The sequence below is a fragment of the Rhinopithecus bieti genome, unplaced genomic scaffold, assembly GCF_001698545.2.
Source record: "Rhinopithecus bieti isolate Rb0 unplaced genomic scaffold, ASM169854v2 scaffold_47995, whole genome shotgun sequence".
NCBI lineage: Eukaryota > Metazoa > Chordata > Mammalia > Primates > Cercopithecidae > Rhinopithecus > Rhinopithecus bieti.
The window spans coordinates 105953-129347 of NW_016819498.1; the positions used below are offsets into that span (position 1 = coordinate 105953).

Sequence of the window (23395 nt, forward strand, 5' to 3'; positions counted from 1 at the left end):
AGAGCAGGTAACCTGTCCGACCACAATTTATTAGGTGGGAATTTCCCATTCTAGTCGGCTTGGGAGCACTATAGGAGACCGGGGCTTATTTCATCCCATCGGCTTCGACCATAAAAGACAAAAGACGGGATGCCTTAAAAGGAACCATCTACAAGCCTACCTTAAGGGCGCATTCTCTTTCTCAGGGATGTTCCTTGCTGAGAAAAAGAATTCAGCAGTATTTCTCCTATTTGCTTATGAAAGAGGAGAATATAGCTCTGTTCCCGCCAGTTCAAAGTTACCTCTCTCGTTCCCTGAACATCGCTGTTATCCTCTTCTTTTTTTTAAGATGCCCAGATTTCATATTGTTCAAACACACATGCTCTACAAACAATTCATGCAGTTGATACAATCACAGGGTCCTGAGGCGACATTGATCCTCCTCAGTTTACAAAGAAGATGACAGGATTAAGAGATTAAAGTAAAGACAGGCACAGGAAATCACAAGGATATTTATTGGGGAAGTGATAAGTGTCCATGAAATCTTCACAATTTATGTTCAGAGATTACAGTAAAGACAGGTGTAAGAAATTATAAAAGTATTAATTTGGGGAACAAATAAATGCCCATGAAATCTTCACAATTTATGTTCTTCTGCTGCAGTTTCAGCCGGTCCCTCCGTTCAGGGTCCCTGACTTCCTGCAACAACTACTAAACCCCCACTAGAATTACTAAAATATAAGGGAGAAAAAGAAAAAGCTGCCAATAGCAAATGTTGACAAGGATATAGGGCAACTAAAAGTCTCAAACATTACTGAAGGAAATGTAAACCGGTAGAAAAAAACTTCCAACTTGTTTTCCAAAGTTAAACATATATTTACCATACGTCATACCAATCCTAAGTATTAACCCAAAAGAAATAAAAACTTACACTGATACAAAAAGTGTCTGCAAATGTTTTTAGATTTAATCATAACCACTGAACACTGAAAACTCTAATATCTAACTGATAAACTGTATTACATCTATTTAATAGAATAAGATTCAGCAACAAAAAGGAATAGATTATTGATACATGCAACAATATGGATGAATCTCAAAAGTATCATGCTAGCTAAAGGAAGCCAGTCTCAAAGGCTATATGGTGTGTGTGTGTGTGTATATATATACATGTTACATGTCTATGACATTCAGCAAAATGCAAACTACAGGGATAGGAACAGATCAGTTGCTGTCTGGGGTGGAGCCGGGGGAGGGAGGAAAATATTGATTAAAAGTTGGCAGCATGATGGAATTTTGAGGAGTGATGGAATGGTTCTATATTTCGATTGTTGTCATTACAGAATTTTATGAATACATCAAAACTCACAGAACTATTATATCAAAAAGAATGAATTTTACTAAAGTACATAAATTTAAATAATATTTTTAAGTCCACAAGGAAAAAAAGTACTTTCATAGACAACTCATTTTATTCTCAGCCAGACCAGATAGGTACTATTACTCACATTCCATAAGTGAGGACACTGAAACATGCAGTAAATAAATAAATATACAAATTACATGTGGCAGGACCAAAACGACAGTCCAGATGCACTGATTCTATTCCAAACACTTCATTGACTCAATTTTCTCATGTTCCACTAAACTTCATGGGACACAATGTCCCTGAAGACAAATAGAATCAAATAGAAGAAAGGAGGAAAAGGAGAAAAAAGAGAGTTATTGGAAGAAAGCCATTTAGAATTTGGCTGTCATCCTTAAGGAATTAAAAAACAGTCTTTAATGGAAGAGGTGTGAACAGTGATCCACACAGGCAACACATTAACTGGCATTAAAGTATTAGCTGGTGATTTCTTCCATAAAAGCTTCTTAATTTTTTAATGCTAAGAAAAGGCAAAAGCAAACATAAAACATTCACAGGTAACCTTGCAACTATTGCTACTATTTCAGTGATGCCTGGTCTTCAGAACTACACTGAGAACAATGATGGTGCCTACAATTCAAAACAGATTTTGCACCTTTAAAAAAACAAAGTCCCAGAAGCTACCATCCAAGAATAGAAAACAAGAGCAAAACCTTTAAAAATATCTTTTCAGTTTCAAAATCAAAGAAGTAGTGGTATAATAGTTGCCAAAGAACATACTATAATTACAACAGCTGAAGGAAAAATTGAGCTTAGTTTAACAAAAAAATGATGAAAAACTGCAATGGTACCACAAATAGCACACTTACCTAAAAACAATGGTGTCGTTTCTTCTAAAGTAGTTGCATTAGGATCTGCCCCAGCTTCTAAAAGAATCTGTACGATTTTCCAATGTCCTTGACTTGCAGCGAGATGTAAAGCACAGAAACCTTCAAAGGTCTTCATCTTAATGTAGTTTTCAGATGAATCTACGGAAGAATCAAAGCCCATCAACTAGAAGACATTACTTCTATTTCCTGGTTTTAAAAAGCAAAGATTCCAAGAGTAATTTAATGAACTATTAAAATGTCAGTAATTTATAAATGACAGGTTTCACCATTTAAAACTCTAGCAAATCAAGAAAAAGTTCTACAGAGATCCCCATGTGGACAGCTCTTTGGTATTCTTAATACACAAATCCTGCCCACTCACTCTCATTTTCTCTTCTCTAATTTTTGGTGAGTAAGGGAAAAGGAGTGGCAGAAATTGAAAGGTAACACAAAAGCAATAATCTGGGGAGGATGCAGCACTAAAGATTTGCTTAAACAGAATTTATCAAAATATTAATCAATTTTATTTTTTTATTTTTAAATTTCCATAAAGGAAATGGTCTGATCTCTAGCATTACTTCCTTGTACTCAACTAATACCATCAGGCAGTTTTAAATACTCCTTTTCTAACTTAAGACTATGGTCTAATAGTTAATGAAAACTGCAGTTCTAAAAGAATAAAATGCACTCCAACACAACCAAACAGTGACATATAATAAGGAATTTATGAGTTAAAGTTTCTGAAATATACTTGTTATGAAAAAGCCAAGGTTCTGGTAACACTCCAACTGCCCATTATAGAAGGATGGGCTCTAAAGTGAATGGTGAAGACATTTCTGATCGTTGGAATAAACTAAACAGAAAATAAAAAAAAAAACTTTTAAAACATTTTCTTGAAGTGTCAGAATTGAAATGAATGCTCCTAACTGGTCATCTATTTTAAGTAATTCTTGTAATTGTAACTCACTGATGAAACAAGTAGATTAAGCCATAATATCACAGTAACAGCTTCTCAGTACATATATTCAAAGAAAATAGTCTCAAACTTTACAGATGCACAACTAAATGGCAAGATAAGGCAGTCATTATTAAAAGGGCATATCACAGAAACAGGGTTTCAGACATTAGTCAGAAGTTGACTCTTATTCAAAGTAGTCTATTGAGATTAGTCAGAGATTAGTCAGACACGACCCTTATTTCATGTATTAACCTGACGGTTTTGTGAATACAAACGACATGAAAACCTAGGAACACAAAGATATATATAGATAATTGACATTGGTAGATTGGCTCCTAACTGGGAAATTTCAATATTATAAAGACGCTGAGTCTTCCCAAAATAATTAATAAAGTTAACACAATTCTAATAAAAATGCCAGTAGAGCTGTTTGCTTGTTTTATACTTGATAAAGTAACTCAAGTTGATAAGGCTAAGGTAGTGATGCAGGATTTTTTGCTCCTTAGTTCAGCTAAAACCCAGGTTCTTATGTCACCACCAGGAAAAATCAGGCATGTGGACACACTGAAAGGTGAAGAGAGTGGAATTTATTAAAAGAAAGCTCTCAGCTAACAAAGGGGGTCCTGCCAACAGGTTCCCATTCCACAGATTGAATACCAGACCACCACACATGAGCTGAAGAGACCAGGCTCCTCCCCTCGCATAAGGTGAGAATTCCTGGTGGCTTCACTCCATTCTTGCAGTGCACAGGCAGCCCCTTATTCTGAGCCACTCCACATTGATTTATTTCCCTTCTGTGCACGTATTAAGGGACGGAATTTTTCACCCCCATGGGCATGTTCAGGCAAGTTCCCTGTGCACAATGACCTGGGCAGCATTTGGCTGTCTCCTCTATCAGTAGGGCAGGTAAGAGTAACAAAGAATTTAGAAAAATGAACAAGACAAGCATTGAAACATGCCTAGACTTACTATATATTAAACCATGTCTTAAAGTTAGAAAAAGTAAAGTAATGTGCTCCTGGTACAAATGCAGAAAGGAAGGTACCCATCAGGGAAAGGAATCAACAGATGCAATAAGAGACTAAGAAAGATGATCGCTAACAGGTAGGAGACGTAGCCCAGTGTTACATTACAGAGGCCAAGGAACTTTCTCTTATAAAGAAGAGAAGATGTTCTCCTCCACTTACAAAGGAAAAAAAGAGATAAAGTTTAATCCTGGCCATTTAAATATTATGCCTTACAGCAGAAAGAGTGAACTTCAATGTATGCAACATAAAAAAAAAAAAAAAAAATCAACCAGGAGGTAAAAGGAAGGGGGATCCTAGAATAGAATGCAGACTGTGACAAAAGAATCTAATTGGAATACAAATATATGTCATAACCACACTGAGAGATAGAGAAAAAAGATGCTAGTCTATATAACTTTGATAAATGATGCTATGACTGAAAACTGTAAGACTAAAGACAAAAAGAACTGCAATAAACACTCTAGTCTAGTTGGTAAAGTTGTTTCTAGGAGTAGAGATTAACAATTCTGAAACCACTCTACGTGAATACGAAGAACAAACAAATAAATAAACAGATGGCAGATCTGCGAGCCAGGTTTCTTACTGCTGTAGAGGAACCTTACAGTTAAGGAAAGAGGGAAGGCTAGAATGAACCATGTGGTTCTGGATTAGAGTCCAGACATCAGTATGAATTCATGTTTAGCTTAAAATCAATGACAGTCCATGTGGTTCTGGATTAGAGTCCAGACATCAGTATGAATTCATGTTTAGCTTAAAATCAATGACAGTTCAGTAGCAACAAGCACACCTAATCCTCAGATCTTGCTCCTCTCCCCTCCCCCGCCTTTTTCTTTGAGATGGAGTTTCACTCTTATTGCCCAGGATGGAGTGCGGTGGTGCGATCTTGGCTCACTGCAACCTCCACCTCCCGGATTCAAGCAATTCTGCTGCTTCAGCCTTCCGAGTAGCTGGAATTACAGGCGCGCCACCACAGCCGGGTAATTTTTTGTATTTTTTTCGTAGAGACGTGTTTTTGCCATGTTGGCCAGGCTGGTCTCAAACTCCTGGCCTCAGGTGATCCGACTTTGGGAGGCCCGACTCGGCCTCCCAAAGTGCTGTGATTACAGATGTGAGCCACCGTGCCTGGCCTCAGATCTTGGTTTCCAATATCATTCTCCCATAAAAGAAACCAGCGCTCTTATGAAAATGGCTGATCCCAGGGCTGAGGTGGGAAACATACAAAGAGTCTGGAGCATACCACAGGTCCAAAAAGTAAAAAGTGCTCAAAAAACAAACAATGGGGGCATGCAAAAGAGACACAGGAGCCACTCTGAAAGGGCATCCTATGACCAAAACAATATGAGCAACAAAATAAATTACTTTGTATTGGATTGTAATCTAAAGTACAGGTATAAAATAAGTAATAATGAGTCCATGCAGATATAAATGACTAAATATATAAATTAATGGGAGAGAAGAGATAAATCTCCAATATAGAAGAATTCCAAATAATTTATGTAAAGACTCCTCCATCAAGGAAGTAGAGTTTAATTCTCACTTCTTGAATGCAAGCCACCTTTAGTGACTTGCATACACACTCATCTTAGGAAAAGGAAATAAAATCTCCTGTGTGATTATCTATGAAGTAAAGAAAACAAAAGGCACTTCTCACACAGGTGAGAAATACTGAAGTCAATTTACTACTAATTTGAGATCCTGAAATACTTTACCTATAGAAAAAAAAGATATTAACTTTAAAATCACTGGACCAGGAAGGTAACATTTGAAGTTGGATTTAGGCTGCAATTTTGACTCTGCCAGAAATAATATGGGTTACACTTTGGGCCAATTACTTAAATCTCTCTGAGGCTCAGGTTCCATAACAGTCAAACAAGGATAAATTAGCTGGACCAACTCTCAATGGGGTTCAATACAATTAGGTATATAGTCGGAACTTTTGTAAAATACAAATGCAGACAGATACGCAATTTAAGTACTGTTAAAGTTGTTACGAATGTAGTAAAGTCTCCAAAGTACCATTTTAAGAAAGTTTTCAGCACCCACTATAAATTAGTTTTGAAAGTTCCAAAGATAAACTGCTTTCCTTAAACTGATACATGAGCTTTAGCAAAGGGATCTTATCTACCTTGTACTGGACCATCAATCACCACCTTCTCACTCTCTTCCCTTCTCTACAGGGGGGTTTCCTGAAAAAGAAATGGCTCATCCTACTCACTGTTTTTAATGCTTTAATCTCTCTTTACCCTAAAAGGAAGGCAAGGTGATTTCTCCTTCTCATCTACTTACTGCAACTTTAAATGGTACGGGTATTAAACACATTCTTAATGGACAAACACAATGAGCACTTCAGGTCTTTCACAACTTGTGAGTTCTTTCCTGGGACTACTTGGAGAATTAGAGCCACCGCAGCTGAACCAATGCCAGCCACTGACGCCTGTGTAGCAATGACAAGAGTTGGCCCAAACACTGCCAATGAAACCACACCCTATGTTTGCTGACATAAAGTGTCTTTTTACTTATGAATAAATAAACTTGCCTATTACTTCTTATAAAAGTGGTAGTGATGGGTGGTAGACCATTATTTTTGTTTTCTGCAAACTCTAACAGGGAAAGTAAAACCACAAGGTTTTCAGTAGAGGAGATAGGTTAAGTATTAAGATCAGAATCTTTCTTAACAGCTGAGCCAGAATTTGATGACAAATTTACTACATGCCAATCACAAGTGTAATAAATGTCAAGATTATATCACCACACCATTTACACAATTTATATCATCTTACTATATTTTATTTAGGAATTATAAAGTTAGATATAAAATGATTTCCACAATACAAGGAATTTTATTATATGAAAACTTCTCAGATAACCCTCAGGAGAGACTTCATAATGCACACAAAATGCATGAAAGAAGTCAGTGAAGAGGAAGAGGTTGCAAGGCATTACAAAGAAAGTAGACACCATAAGAAAAGTGAAGAGAAAATACCTGAAACACATATAACACCAAAGGATTAATATCCAGAATACATAAAGAGCTCTTTACAGATAAGGTAAGGCCTAATGCAGTGGCTCATGCCTGTAATCCCAGCACTCTGGGAGGCCAAGGAAGGAGTATCACTTGAGGCCAGGAGTTCGAGACCAACCTGGACAACATAGCAAGACCTCCCATCTGTACAAAATATAAAAAATAAAAAATTAGCCTGATGTGATGGCATGTGTCTGTGGTCCCATTTATCCCAGAGACTGAGATGGGAAGATCACTTGAGCCCAAGAGTTGGAGGCTGCAGTGGGCCATGATCACACCACTGCACTCCAGCTTGGACAACAGAGTAAGACCTCATCTCTTTAAAAAAAAATTTTTTTTAATTAAAAAAATAAATAAGTTAAGTCTAGAACTTCCAAAGGGAAATCCTGCCTGTCTAATGATATCATTCTAACAGCAGAATCTAGCAATCTCTGAAGAGACCTATCATTCAGATTTACATTTACTTGAGCTACTATATTCCCTTTCTTTGCTTAAGCTAGTTTGAACTAGGTTTCTTTCACTCACTATTGAAAGAATCCTGATTAACACAGCATACAATTTAGCAGGATCTATCAATATTTTAACTTGGCATGGTGATGGTTAATTTTACATGTCAACTTGACTGGGTTAAGGGATGCCTAGATGGCTGCTAAAACATTTCTGGGTATATCTGTGAAGACGTTTCAGGAAGACATTACCATCTGAATCAGTGGACTGAATAAACAAGACCCACCTCACCAATGTGGGCGGGCATCATCTAATCCTTTAAGGACTTAAAAAAAAAAAAAGGGCAGGCAACCCCCTTTGGGCCCCCTCACATTGTATGGGAGCTCTGTTTTCACTCTATTAAATCTTGCAACTGCACACTCTCTGGTCCGTGTTTGTTCCGGTTTGAACTGAGCTTTTGCTCACCATCCACCACTGCTGATTGCTGTCGTCACAGACCCACCGTTGACTTCCACCCCTCCAATCCGGCAGGGTGTCCACTGCACTTCTGATCCAGTGAGGCGGCGCCCATTGCCACTCCCAATCAAGCTAGAGGCTCGCCATTGTTCCTACATGGGCTAAGTGCCTGGGGTTCGTCCTAATCGAGCTGAATAGAGCTATAACACTCACCACGTGGCCCAAGATTCCATTCCTTGGAATCCATGAGGCCAAGAACCCCAGGTTAGAGAACAAGAGGCTTGCCGCCATCTTGGAAGCAGCCCACCACTATCTTGCAAGCTCTAAGAACAAGTCCCCCCCTCGCCGGTAACATTTTGGTGACCACAAAGGGCCCTCCAAAGCAGTGAGTAATATTGGACCGCTTTCACTTGCTATTCTGTCCTATCCTTCCTTAGAATTGGAAGAAAATACCGGGCACCTGTCAGCTGGTTAAAAATGATTAGCGTAGATGCCGGACTTAAGACTCAGGTGTGAGGCTATCTGGGAAAGGGCTTTCTAACAACCCCAACCCTTCTGGGTTGGGAGCGCTGGTCTGCCTGGAACCAGCTTCCACTTTCAATTTTCCTGGGGAAGCTGAGGGCCGACTAGAGGCAGAAAGCTGTTGTCCCGAACTCCCACAGCTAGAAGTTTCTACTTAACAGCTGCCCATGCATGCGCTACTACCTTTCCTTCTGACCCATACCTCCTGGGTCCTGACCACAACTTTCTTGAAAGTGTAGCCCAAAATTCTCTTTATCTCTGATTCTCCTTCCTCCGATCCCTGCCTCCTAGGTACCAATGGTTCAGACTTTCACTTCCTTTCCTAAGTATTAGAGCAAGTTGTATCTCCAAAGGGATCTAAGGAAACTCTATGCTGTGTCCTTAGGCATCTAGGCTATGAACCCAGGGAGTCTTGTCCCTGGTGTCCCTCCCAGTTTAGATATACAGCTCTTGACATGGGCAGTTATGTGGGACCCATTCCCTATCACTGTTGCCAGGTCCCCAAGTTTGTAAATGGCTAGGAGGATTACTCTCCCATTGTGTAAGATGCTCTCCTCCCCGATTTCTATCCAGCTTACCCCTCTGCAATACAATCTCCAACCCTTGGCTCCTTGGCCAGGGCCTTAGGACTGATGACCCAGTACTTTAACAACTGGAACTGGGTCTACAACAACGTAATAGAGCAGGATGAAAGTGAACTGAGTAAGTCAAGGAGAGAAGAGATAGAGAGAGAAAGAAAAGACAGAAAAGAGGGAGAGAGAGAAAAAGAGACATAGAAGTAGTAAAGAAAAAATTGTGCCCTATTCCTTTAAAAGTCAGGGTAAATTTAAAACCTATAATTGATAATTGAAGGTCTTCCCTGTGACCCTATAACACTCCAATATTACCTTGTTGTCAGTGTAAGCAAGGGCATAGCCTGAAAACACTGAGACCACTGGCAACCCGTAGCCTTCCTATCAAAAATCCTTAACCCAGTAACCCACGGAAAAAGGCACATAGGACAAATAGGAGCCACCTCTCATATTACATATCCGAAAGGACTTAATCCAGGGCAACAAAAAGTTTAAGATCGATAATTAGGGCATATTCCTGCAAGGGAAAAGAAGGACAAAGGCCCTAGTGGGCAAAAACTGTATCTCAATCCTGACTCAAAAGGTTACCTACACCTTCTCTGAAAATAATTTGCATAAGAACTGTTGTTTATGGGAATGCATCTTGATGGGGCAGCTGCGTTGTTATGAAATACTCAGGAACCCAGCCCAGCTCTAGAACTCACCCGATCGCAGAGGCAATGTTGGGCACGCTGGTAAAAGACCGCTAGAATCCAGCAGCCTGGACCCCTTTCTCTGCGGTCAAGAAAGGCGGGAAAACAGGTGCAGGACTGCTACATCGGTGAGCGTATAACTAATCCGACAAGCAGAGGTCCACGGGTGGTTATGCACCCTGGAAAGGAATAAGCATTAGGACCATAGAGGACGCTTTAGGACTAATGCTCATTGGAAAATGACTAGGGGTGCTGGCATCTCTATGTTCTTTTTTCAGATGGGAAGTGTTCCCCGCAAGGCAAAAATGCCCCTAAGATGTATTCTGGAGAATTCAGCCCAGTCAGAGTGTATGTACCTTTTTCCCTGTCAGACTTGAAGAAAATTAAAATAGACTAGGTAAATTCTCAGATAACCCTGATGGCTATATTGATGTTTTACAAGGGTTAGGGCAATCCTTTGATCTGACATGGAAAGATATAATGTTACTGCTAGATCAGACACTAACCCCAAAAGAGAGAAGTGCCACCATAACTGCAGCCCGAGAGTTTGGCTATCTCTGGTATCTCAGTCAGGTCAACAACAGGATGACAACAGAGGAAAGAGAACACTTCCCCACAGGCCAGCAGGCAGTTCCCAGTGTAGACCCTCACTGGGACGCAGAATCAGAATATGGAGATTGGTGCCGCAGACGTTTGCTAACTTGCATGCTAGAAGGCTAAGGAAAAGTAGGAAGAAGCCTATGAATTGTTCAATGATGTTCACTATAACACAGGGAAAGGAAGAAAATCCTACTGCCTTTCTGAAGAGACTAAGGGAGGCACTGAGAAACATACCTCCCTGTCGCCTGACTCTATTGAAGGCCAACTAATCTTAAAGGATAAGTTTAATCACTCAATCAACTGCAGACATTAGAAGAAAACTTCAAAAGTCTGCCTTAGGCCCGGAGCAAAACTTAGAAACCCTATTGAACCTGGCAACCTCAGTTTTTTTATAATACAGATTAGGAGGAGTAGTCAGAACGGGATAAACAGCATAAGAAAAAGGCTACCGTTTTAGTCATGGCCCTCAGGCAAGTGGACTGTGGAGTCTCTGGTACAGGGAAAGTCTGGGCAAATTGAATGCCTAATGGGGATTGCTTGCAGTGCGGTCTACAAGGACACTTTAAAAGATTGTCCCAATAGAAATAAGCCGCCCCCTCGTCCATGCCCTTTTTGTCAAGGGAATCACTAGAAGGCCCACTGCCCCAGGGGACGAAGGTCCTCTGAGTCAGAAGCCACTAACCAGATGATCCAGCAGCAGGACTGAGGGTGCCCGGGGCAAGCACCAGCCCATGCCATCACCCTCACATAGCCCCAGGTACGCTTGACCATTGAGGGCCAGGAGGTTAACTGTCCTGGACACTGGTGCGGCCTTCTCAGTCTTACTCTCTTGTCCCGGACAACTGTCCTCCAGATCTGTAACTATTCAAGGGGTCCTAGGACAGTCAGTCACTAGATACTTCTGCCAGCCACTAAGTTGTGACTGGCTAACTTTACTCTTTTCACATGCCTTTCTAATTATGCCTGAAAGCCCCACTTCTTTATTAGGGAGAGACATCCTAGCAAAAACAGGCGCCATTATACACTAGAATTAGGAGGAGGAAAAAGGGTAAATATATATACAGACTCAAAGTATGCTTACCTAGTCCTCCACGCCCACGCAACAATATACGGAGAGAAAGGGAATTCCTAACTTCCGAGAGAACACCTATGAAACATCAGGAAGCCATTAGGGAGGTAGGAAAATTATATAACAAAAGACAGCAGGTGTGGTGCATCACACCTGTAATCCCAGCACTTTGGGAAGCTGAGGCAGGAGGATTACTTGAGCCAAGAGTTTGAGACCAGCCTGGGCAACAAAGTGAGACAGTTAGCCAGGCATTGGTGGTGTGCACCTGTAGTCCCAGCTACTTGGGAGGCCGAGGCAGGAGAACCGCTTGAACTTGGGAGGTGGAGGTGGCAGTGAGCTGAGATTGCACCACTGCACTCCCACCTGGGCGACAGAGCAAGACTCCATCTCAGAAAAAAAGGAAATACAGTCGGCCTCTGTATCCATGGGTTTTGCACCTGCAGATTCGACCAACTGGGATGGAAGATAATAGCATCTGTGGGATGTGGAACCCACAGATGCAAACGGCTGACTTTCTGTATCTGCGTATAAGACATTTTTCTATCTTCAGGACAGACTGCAGAACTTGAGGAGCATCCATGAATTTTGGTGTCCGTGGATATTTTGGAACCAATTCCCTGTGGATACAGAGGGACAACTGTAGAGATGAATTTAACAGCCAGTTCAAATCCCTTTAGCCAAAAGCATGCCCAAGTTTACTTAGCAGATAAAGGAAAAAAATCTGTAACATTAAACTATGCTATTCCGATATGAAGAAGAGACGTAAGAGTTTATTGGAAATGAGCTTTTTGCCTAGAAAAGGATATTCAAACTCACGTCTTTGTTACTACAAATAGTCTGGGAACTCAAGCTTTATAGTTAACTTCAAACAGATTCTGAAAACATTTCTTAAGCATTTGAAATTAGAGGAATAACATCTATTTTCCAGTTATCTTCAAAACTCAACTATAATAGACACTAGACACTTGAACATGTGATTTTAAAAACAATCATAACAAATTTCCTGCAGTACGATTTAGGGAGTTTAGCCTTACCATCTCTTAGCTATTAAAACAAAAAAAAAAATCACCTACCACTAGCAAAAACAATGTAAAGATTATTTCCTTTCCTGTCCAGGAGGTAACAAATTAGTAGTTCTGATGAGCTATGGACCCAGAAGTCTATATTTTAAGCACCTATACCTGGTGATGATAAGTATGCAGGGAAGAGGGTCTGAATTTCCATGATCAATGAAATGTAAATGGTTCTCTGAGTGTTACAATGCAGAGTATTATAGTCAACCTCAGTTTAACTGAATGCTATAAATTCATTCAATTAAATGTTAGAAGTATGGTATGAGAGAAAAAAAGGGCTTCAGAGTCAGAGAAATGGGTTCAAATCAAATACCCTAGTTTATTATGTAACCTTTTACAAGTCAGCTTCTCTGAGCCTTGGTCTTTTCACCAATAAAATGAGGAGAATACTGCCTCTAACACCACTTTTATAAATATTAGATAAAGAAGATAAACTTGAGCATGTGGCACAATGACTATTACAAAGCAATGCTCAATCCACCATCTGTTTTCTTCCTACCCGCTCTCTACTAAATGTCAGAATCTCGCCTTTAGTCAGTCCCCTTCACTCAGTAGCGTGCTAGTTAACATTTAACAACTAGCTATCCAGGAAGAAGAAAACCCAGTTTATAGCACTGGTTTGTAGCACTGGCTTATTTCTGTGCTGTAAATACTCATGCTAAGTAGTTGTAAAGATTCCCAAAAGTATTAAAAAGTGTTTAAAAGAAAAAGATTAATTCAATCAAAACATATCCTCAATTTCAGTACAATTGCTCTTTCTGTTTGGTAAAGGAAGAAAGAATAAACATGACCAGTAACTACCAAATGCTTAAATTCAAACAGCAGACTACTTCTCCCACGTCACCTAGCTCGGTCAATAAAAAGAGGCCAGACAGAGGCACTTGCACATAAAATGTCCAACTAGAATATCATACTAATTGAATCCAAGGCAAGTAATCTTACTATCCTTAACAAATAAATTCAGGCAGTTATTTTATGACTATAGCAAGGGAAACAAATATTGCTGTTAATAAGTTATCTATTATAATTTTTATTATGTTTTATTAACCCAGCTTGTAAGCGAAGCCTCCATACCTTAAATTTACTTTACCTGCATTAATTAACATCTGCAAACATTCTACAGAGTTGTGATAAGCTGCTTCATGAATTGGCATCCATCCCCTGTTATCAGCAACATCGACACTTCGGCCCTTTTTGAGCAGTTTCCTTAAGGCTTTAACATTGCCTTCCCTGGCAGCAAGTCCAACCGTAGAGCACGTGTCCGCATAAGCTTCTGTAAAATCCATTTGTTTGACCAGTCTACAAAACAAGGTAGAAGGATAATACTATAGTCAATAAAACAACACTTCACTCCCAGAGGTTAGCAGATCACGGTGGGCCTGTCTAGTACCTCTCACATGACTGCTGAAGAAGGGCCCACAATACAGAAAGTGACTACCATGCCACAGTCTCTGCTGGTGCCTAAACCAGGAAGTTTCTCTGTTTGGCACATTAGAATTCCTTGGAATGTTCCTACTAAAAACATGAAGGGACTTTAAAGTGTTCTATCTTTCCTTCTCTGGAAATGTTTGAGCAGCAGGCTTCTGCTCCTGTTCATACCCCACCACAATGTACTCTTAGGTGCTCCATTGATGAGAGCACCTCTACTTAATCCCCAGTGTACACTACATTGTGCAGAGATGACCATTCAACTACCAGCAACGCTCAGTCTCAATATATAGCCCTCTATAGGAAACAACTAAACCCAAAAAGTCCAGAAAAGCAGTGAAAGATAGGTGCCATTCTAGTCTTCCTGCAACTGCTGGTCCCTTCTAGAAGAAGTTAAACACTCAGGTTCTCTACACTTGACCAAATAGTCCTACTGACTGAGCATATTGAAACCAACAGAGAACACCATAAAGAGATGAGCCCCACTTTCCTACATAGCCCAGAAAGTTCTTAACAGAGTTCTTGCCCGCATCATCATCTCCCTCCAATGCTCACTTCAGTTCCCCTCCAGTCAGAGTCCAGTATAGCTCTCACGTGACTCTCTCGAAGACACAATTTCTTGTTAGTGACTCAATGAAGCAGTTTGGATATGGAATACATATTTGATTACATAACTACTGTTAATTTTCTTAGATGTGATAATGGCATTACAGTTATTAGGAAAACGTCCTTATTCTTTTTTTTTAGGGAACTTGTTCTAGGATGAATGTCCTTATTCTTATAAGACACATGTAGAGTATGTGGCAGTAAAATGTCATAACACATGCAACTTACTTCAAACGTTTTCCATTTAAAAGTATAGAGTAAAAAGGAAGTAAAGCAACTGTGCAAAATGGTAATTATTGGATCTAGATGAAACGTGTTGGTCATTACACTCTTTTTATCTAAGTTTTCTGTATATTTGAAATTTTTCAGAAAAGAAGGGTTAGCAAACATGTCAGGCAATTTGAAACTACAACTTAGAGAAAATAGGAAAAGACTTGCTTTTCGTTTGTTTGTCTGTTTGTTTGGTAGCAGCTTCCTGCTGATTTCTTTATAAGAAAAGAAATAATACCCCTTGAATCTGAGTGTTTTAGCATTCAAGACCATAGTATAAAATTCTTCAAGAAAGAACAATCGCTTGCTAAGGCTTCTGTTTTCACACAGAGAGACACAGCCATGATAGTCCAAGCGAGTTTCCTAAACAATGTTTTGCAGCAAGAGCTCTAACGAACAGATCTTCAAAAACTTTTAGGATCCCTGACGCCTTGGAGAAACTCAAGAAAGCTGTAGTTTCCCCTCAGAAAAGTGTACGCCCCAAATTTTGTACACAAATTCAGCAGGTTCCCCAGCTCGTTTCCAAAGCCTTGACAGGGGCCCCAAGTTAAGAACATTTGCCTGCTCTTTTGTGAACAAGCCACTGATAATAATAAAGATGAATAAATTTGTGTAAAATGTAAACATATAAACAATTCCCATTGAAATGACACATACTCTTTCACAGGCGTAAACTTCTATTGTAAACTTCCTGCTTTTATTTGAAAGGCAAAAGACATTCTTTTGAGGACATAAAATCATACATGGATTACATTCCTCCGGCTGCTGTTACGTAGGCAAAAATCTAATTTCCAAAGCAGAACAAAACGTGTTTCTAGGTGCTGCCTGGGGTGCTGGTACACCGCCTCCGTATCTCGACACCACGAGCGACGACTCCTGCCCTTTTCTCCTTCCTCGCCCCCGTTAGAAATGAGTCCAGTTCCAATTTCAGAGCCAAAGAGCTCCAAAAAGCATTGTGGGTGTTGTAGTTTTCTGCACACGCGCACTAAAGGTAGGTTAGGGTGATTTACGGAGGCTGCAAAAGAATCCGTTGCTTACTACACCGAAGGTTAATGCCGCTTGACTCCCTAATCAAGGAAATAAAATAAAGCTGACTGAGACTCACTCGGAAAACCTTTCTGGATCCAAACTCCCAGTGCGCTTTGCGCCCCAAGTGGCCATCGCGCCTGCGCCCCGCGCAGCCGGTTACTCGCTTACCGGAGGCTGCAGTCTCCCGCGGCGCGGCGACAGCTAGGGTTCACCGTTGCCGTGGCAGAGGAGCCGCGAAAAGATGTGGGTTTTTGGTTACGGGTCCCTGATCTGGAAGGTGGATTTCCCCTATCAGGACAAGCTGGTCGGATACATCACAAACTACAGCAGGCGCTTCTGGCAGGGCAGCACGGACCACCGCGGGGTCCCCGGCAAGGTGAGGCGCCGGCCAGCTCCCCACACTTACTGCCCCCGGACCCCCGCTCCCCAACTCCACACACAGCACCCACACTCTAGGGAACCACACCTTAGCGCTTCATGGGGGCCAAGCACATGGCTTGGGGTAACACTTATTTCTGTAGATTTTCCCTGCCACCTGCCCGCCATCTCTAACCCAGACCGGGCACTCCTTCCGAAGCTGCTTAAGATGCCGGTGGTTAGTTTCTAGAGGCGGCGAGAAGCGCGAGCACAGGCACACGAGCTCGCGCCAGGCTGAGTGCAGAGAGGGGAAAAAAAATTCCCCTGGCGGGAAGATGAATTTTCATGTCACTACATAGTTGAAATAGTAAAATCAAGTTGCAAATTCAGCTTTTTAGCAATAAAACTTGTTAGCATTTCTGCGTTCTAGCCGACTTTCATGGGTTTGCGATTAAACGTGCATGTTACTTATAGGATTTCTTTACATCTTTCAAAAGTTTTATTTTCTGACACCTAGGATTGCAGAACGAGTTTCCGAAATTTTCTCTAGTTATTGAGGAACTCACTTTGGTTTTCGGGTACTAGCGAAGTTAAATGAAGTTCTGGTTATATGAGTAACACAGTACCAAACTCATTACTATATCCAGCATTATTTTAATGTTACTTTCTTGATGCTTCTCATAATGTGAAATGTAAGTTCTTTGATCCACTTTTCAGTCGGTCATACAAAGGCATTAATATATGTATAGAGAATTAGCAGCAGCTCATTGCTTATGCAAATCAGCTTTGTACTGGCTACAAAACAACTAACCCATAAAGAAAACTAAGATTGAGGTAACTAATAATTTGGAAATTGGTCAATGGAAACGGGAAAAGATCAAGGCTCTAAAGTAGTCTGCACCTGCTCATAAAAGAGACACGGGATTAAAATCACGAAAAGAAGCTGAGTTAGAAACCATTCTATCTCAACTACAGTTGGTCAATTAAGAATTTGGCTTTTAAGTAGACTATACTGGCCTATTGGGACATTGGACACAATGACCTGAAAAGAGGCAAATGGCTTAAGGTAAATGCACATTTATAGAACAACAGAAATGTCATGGTCAAAGTATCTCCAAGAATGTTCTAAAACAATATTCAAGACATTAAAGAATTAAGCTAAATAAAATGGCTTCTGAGTTGTCCGTTTTGGCAGGGCCCAGTGGCTACACCTGTGATCTCAACACTTTGGAAGTTTAAGCCACGAGAACTGCTTGAGACCAGGAGTTTGAGAGTTGTCAGTTTTGATACGAATATTTAAAATTGCCATTCTGAATACAAAAACTTTAGCCCAGCCTCCAATTATAATGGCCAAGTATTAAATATTTATGTATATGGCTATAACAACATACTTTATTACTCTAGTCTTGACCAAAACGTACAGTGTATTACATAACACATTCAGATATGTATGCTGTCAGAACAGACTGATGATCAGAAATTGCCTAGTCAACACAACAGTCCGTGATTTTTTAAAAGGAGAAAGGAGCTGGGCCGGGCGCAGTGGTTCCCACCTATAATCCCAGCACTTTAGGAGGCCAAGGCGGGTGGATCCCCTGAGGTCAGGAGTTCAAGACCAGCCTGACCAACATGGAGAAACCCCGTCTCTACTAAAAAATACAAAATTAGCTGGGCCAGTAGTCCCAGCTACTCTGGAGGCTGAGGCAGGAGAATTACTTGTACCCGAGAGGCAGAGGTTGCGGTGAGCCGAGATCGCACCCCTGCACTCCAGCTTGAGCAACAAGAGTGAAACTCTGTCTCAAAAAAAAAGTATTTCTGATCACCTAAGACTCACTGCACCTTAATACCATACTTAGTCCATAAGCTCTATTTATTTCATATGTTAGTTTGCATTCTAGAATGACAATATAAGCTACTGGAACCAAGAATCAAGAGTTCCTCTTCTCCATAGCACACAGTAGGTATTCATAAATAACTTCTAATTAACTTTGAAATTGAAAATAATATGGCAATATCTACTTGACCCTCACCAATATATGTATCCTCATTGTAGCATTATCTTAAAAAGAAAAGTCAGAAACCGAAATGTCCAAGAACACAGGAGTGTTTATAGTTCATCAATGACACAATATTATGCAACTATTAAAATGTATGAGAAGACTAACAGGAAAATTAAATGAGAAATCATAATCCAAAATCCCATGTGTTCCATGATTACGAATTATCTATATGAACAGATAAAGACTAGAAGGAAATAGCAACAAAGATGACACAGATTTAGGCTCAGTATGTGCCAGACACTGGCCACACAAGTAGGTAAAATTGTGGCTATGACTCAACATTCCCACGAATGATGTTAAGGTATCAGTACACATACAGCCTTTGGTACTCTGTGGATGACTTTTATTTAAAAAAAAAAAAAGCTTGCAGGCACTGATATGTGTCACCTTTGTGCCTTAAATTATGGAACATTCCAAGTCTGAACTTTCTCTAAGGCTTTCCATTTATAAACAAAGATTGTTTTATCAGTCTTTGAAATGGGAAAACAAATAAAAATTGTTTTGGCTTCATAATATATCATTTCAACCTCAAGCTGAATAGTAAAAAGTGAAAGTTTCCATAATATTGTTAACTGACCTGTGTTAAAACCAAAATGGGAAAATAAAATTGCCTAGAACACAAGTGATTGTTCCATATAAGAACTAAATGAATAGGCCAGTACTAATACTGACCTTTCAGTAGGGCAAAGTAAAGTTCATTTATGAATGTAAAAGGAATGCCTACCTTGAAGCACCATTACCATATACAGAAAGGTAAGAACCCTTCATAACTCAGAATTGTAAATCACTCAATCTCTAGCACTTAAAAACAGTGGTTCTTAAAGTATGAGCCCCAAAACAATTTCTGAAATCAACGGGAAGTTGTTACAAATGAAAATTCTTAGACAGCTCCAGACCTACAGAATCAGAAACTCTGGATGTGTGGCCTCACAATGTGTTTGTCAAGCCCTCTAGGTCATTTTGATTTACACTAAAAGTTTGAAAGTCACTTCCCTATATATAGGAAAACACCCTTTATGTCTTTTTTTTTTTTTTCTCTAATAAAACTATAGGCAGGGTGCAGTGGCTCAGGCCTGTAATCCAAGCACTTTGGGAGGCCAAGGCTGGTGGATTACTTAAGGTCAGGAGTTCCATACCAACCTGGCCAACATGGTGAAACCCCTGTCTCTACTAAAAATACAAAAATTAGCTGGGCATGGTGGCAGGCACGTGTAATCCCAGCTACTCGGGAGGCTGATGTGAGAGAATCGCTTAAACCCGGGAGTTGGAGGTTGCAGTGAGCCGAGATTGCACCATTGCACTCCAGCCTGGGCTTGTTCCTAAGGGAAAAACCAGAATATTTATAATTACTGCTTCCATTTGCCTTTCATTTTAGATGACCTTTAGTTACTGGTATGTTTTCCAATATATCCATGTAAAGTGAACATAATATACCTAATATGTATAAATTCATGGAAAGCTTTTAGAAATAAGGCCAACACAGTCTCTAGATGAGGTAGGTTCTCTTAATTCACTTTAGCTTTATCATAAAAAATAACTATGCTTAACAAATAGTGCTTCTTATAAGCAAATATAGTTCATATATTCCATGTCAAAAATGTTGCTAATACTCAGCTACTTAATGAACTTTATTAATTCAGAAAAAAAATTTGTTTACCTTTTTCAAAACAGCCTGGAAGAGTTGTGACTCTTGTTGAAGATCCTGCGGTATGGTATAAATATTTTTTGTATAATTTTAATTTTATAAAATGTTGAGATGTTTCTCAGTTTCAATTTGATTAACAATCATTACAGACAATTTGAACTACCCTAAGTTTAGAATTCTTCTCTGTATTTGTGGGGTTTTTTCGTGTTTGTGAAAAATGAGGCCAGTAAGAAAAGTTAGAATGCAGAGTGCAAGGTAGACAACAATGTACAAACAAATGGCATGTAGTTTTCGTTTTTGTGGGGTTTTTGTTGTTGTTGTTGTTGTTTTTTGAGACACTCTCTCCCCCAGGCTGGAGTGCAGTGGCGCGATCTCGGCTCACTGCAAGCTCCGCCTCCCAGGTTCATGCCATTCTCCTGCCTCAGCCTCCCGAGTAGCTGGAACTACAAGTGCCTGCCACCGTGCCGGCTAATTTTTTGTATTTTTAGTAGAGACAGGGTTTCACCATGTTAGCCAGGATGCTCTCAATCTCCTGACCTCGTGATTCGCCCGCCTCATCCTCCCAAAGTGCTGGGATTACAGGCGTGAGCCACCGCACCTGGTCGTAGGTTTTTTTAAAAAACAAGTTTATTAACTAAGAATTTTGTGGTCCCCTTTGACATTAATGGAAATACCCCCCCGGACAGCCAGACCACCACCAATAATTAAATGGAACCCTCAAAAGCTCTCTTCACTTTTGCTACGAGTCTCATTTTCAGCAGAAATCTAAGTGAGGAATTATTTTCTTTATTACTTAATTGTATCAATAGCACTTGTGTGTTGTGTTGTGTTTTTGTTTTTTTAAGTTCAGAAGTATATGTGCAGGATGTGCAAGTTTGTTACATAGGTAAACATGTGTCATGGGGGTTTATTGTACAGATGATTTAATCACCCAGGTATTAACATTAAGCCTAGTATCGATTAGTTATTTTTCTAGATCTTCTCCCTGCTCCCATCCTCCGCCCTCCAGTAGACCCCAGTAGCACCTGTGATTTTAAAACTGGTTTGGAGCACCAGAAAGTTTTATTTAACCAACAACCTCAGTTTCTTAAATATTTTCAATCATTTTATTGGGGTACAGATTCAGAATTTTATATTGTGAAATTAAATGTTTAACTTTGGAAAGAACTTTAATAAACAAAAATCAAGCAGTTAGTAATGGCAGATAAACAATGGTGTGGATTAGGAAATGCTTTCATAATTTATACTATGAAAAGCATTTATAAAAAAGACCTTCAAATTAGTAACTAATAACTCCTAATTAAACAGTTAATAAACAAATGGCACTTTGTTTCTAGAATTTTTTAATAACCAAGTGAAAGCCTCGTATTTTTCATTTCAGTCCCATTATTTAAAAAAAAAGATCAAATTTAAAAAAATTTTAAGATAAAATATCTTGCTGTGCCTATGATACAAAGAAATTATTCACAATGGAGATTTTAAAGTGCATATTTCCTTTATTGTTTAGTATGTTCTTCTGTGTACTTTAAGTGAAGAAAAACTATATTGACTGTTTTTTGGTTGGTTGGTTTGTTTTTGAGAAAGTCTCACTCCATCACCCAGGGTGGAGTTCAGTGGCACGATCTCAGCTCACTGCCACCTCTGCCACCCAGGTTCAAGCCATCCTCCTGCCTCAGCCTCCCGAGTAGCTGGGATTACAAGTGCCTGCCACCGCACCTAATTTTTGCATTTTCGGTAAAGACGGGATTTCACCATCTTGGCCAGGCTGGTCTTGCACTCCTGACCTCGGGATCCACCCGCCTAGGCCCCCAAAGTGCTGGCATTACAGGTGTGAGCCACGGCTCCCGGCCCACTTTTAGGAATATACAAGATAAGGCCAGGCATAGTGGCTGATGCCTGTAATCCCAGCACATTGGGAGGCCGAGGCAGGCAGATCACTTGAGGTCAGGAGTTCGAGACCGGCCTGGCCAACATGGCAAAACCCCTTCTCTACTAAAAATACAAAATTAGCTGGGCATGGTGGTGCATTCCTGTAATCCCAGTCACTCGGGAGGCTGAGGCAGGAGAATTGCTTGAACCCGGGAGGCTGAGGTTGCAGTGAGCCAAGATCGTGCCACTACACCGCAGCCTGGACAACAGATAAGACTTCATCTCAAAAACAAACAGAAAAGAATATATGAGATACTTCTTAAATCACAACCTATCTTCATTTATTTTAATTAGCCTTATAAATACTACTGTATTCTTTTCATTTTTCAACAGGGATGTGTATGGGGTGTTGCTTACAGATTGCCAGTAGGAAAGGAAGAAGAAGTAAAAGCATACCTTGACTTCAGAGAGAAAGGAGGCTACAGAACCACAACGGTCATTTTTTATCCAAAAGATCCCACAACAAAACCATTCAGTGTATTACTATATATTGGAACATGTGATAATCCTGATTATCTTGGTCCTGCACCTCTGGAAGACATTGCTGAACAAATTTTTAATGCAGCTGGTCCAAGTGGAAGAAATACAGAATATCTTTTTGAACTTGCAAATTCTATTAGGAACCTTGTGCCAGAAGAAGCAGATGAGCATCTTTTCGCTTTGGAAAAATTAGTAAAGGAACGTTTAGAAGAGAAACAGAACCTCAATTGCACATAAAGAACGAATCATTGACTTTTCTAAACAAGCAGAGCTTTTAGTCTTCGGAGAATTATCTTCAGTGCACGATGGCAATACGATTTGGAAATACGTTTACTTAAAGATCTTATTTTTAATGTAGTCAGGATATTATCTAAACTTGTATTTTAACTGGAAATGTCCTAAAACACATATATTCAAAAGAATGGGATACAGTGAAAGAAAAATTCAAATTTTAATAACATAAAGATTTCCTAACTTTATGCTATTGAACACTTACTCATTAGAAGTGAGTTATTTAGAAAAATACAGTGAAGGACTCAGTTCAGTCTTGTTTTTATCAGAGTAACAATAATCCTGTTTCATATCCTAATACTATGTTGAAGTTCTAAAGAATTAAACCAAAAGTCCAATAAATATAAGGTTATGCCTTCAATATATTCCTATACAATTCTGTAACCGTGTTTAAAATATACAAGCTTAAAATAACGTGATTAGAAATACACAATAATATGAACAGTATTTCAGCCTTAATTGTGAATTTCCTTGTTACTCAGATATTAAATGAAACCCTTTCAGTTTTAAGCCAAAAATTGGCTTTTTTTAAATATAAAAATTTCCTTGGAAGTATAATGTACTGTACCTCTTCTTTTTTAAATAAAGGCATTTTCCTATATGGAAGGTAAAAAGCATAAATTACATTATACAAATCGTGATCACTA

General features: G+C 39.7%; 2 protein-coding genes across 13 annotated transcripts in view; one reads left to right on the plus strand and one right to left on the minus strand.

Annotated features, from left to right (window-relative positions):
• LOC108519782 (probable G-protein coupled receptor 75) overlaps nt 1–23395 on the minus strand; it is a 211715-nt gene that overhangs the window by 88183 nt on the left and 100137 nt on the right. For 4 of the 11 annotated variants that reach the window (XM_017859020.1, XM_017859023.1, XM_017859028.1 and 1 more), the window contains exons 2-4: nt 13744–13952; nt 11593–11658; nt 2215–2373 (exon numbers count right to left, since the gene is read on the minus strand). In XM_017859020.1, coding sequence (XP_017714509.1) covers nt 2215–2373; nt 11593–11658; nt 13744–13952 — 434 coding nt within the window. Of the gene's footprint in view, nt 1–2214; nt 2374–9923; nt 10091–11592; nt 11659–13743; nt 13953–15614; nt 16025–16154; nt 16252–16452; nt 16856–23395 lie in introns of those variants that run through there. The other 7 variants (XM_017859024.1, XM_017859031.1, XM_017859027.1 and 4 more) reach the window with 6 other exon arrangements.
• On the plus strand, nt 16124–23354 carry CHAC2 (ChaC glutathione specific gamma-glutamylcyclotransferase 2). Of its 2 annotated transcripts, XM_017859036.1 has the most exons (3): nt 16124–16362; nt 20075–20110; nt 22311–23354. In XM_017859036.1, exons 1-3 carry the CDS (start codon nt 16228–16230, stop codon nt 22692–22694), a joined length of 555 nt encoding a protein of 184 aa, XP_017714525.1. In that variant the 5' UTR covers nt 16124–16227; the 3' UTR covers nt 22695–23354. The 2 variants fall into 2 exon arrangements, with proteins under 2 accessions (XP_017714525.1, XP_017714526.1); XM_017859037.1 differs by lacking the exon at nt 20075–20110 and having other exon boundaries at nt 16196–16362.

Excerpts from the sequence above, each read along its gene's own strand:
- CHAC2 (XM_017859036.1), top strand. The coding sequence starts at position 16,228 with ATGTGGGTTTTTGGTTACGGGTCCCTGATCTGGAAGGTGGATTTCCCC. Across the intron at positions 16,363-20,074 it reads ACCGCGGGGTCCCCGGCAAG|CCTGGAAGAGTTGTGACTCT; the intron begins GTGAGGCGCCGG and ends TTTTCAAAACAG. Across the intron at positions 20,111-22,310 it reads CTCTTGTTGAAGATCCTGCG|GGATGTGTATGGGGTGTTGC; the intron begins GTATGGTATAAA and ends ATTTTTCAACAG.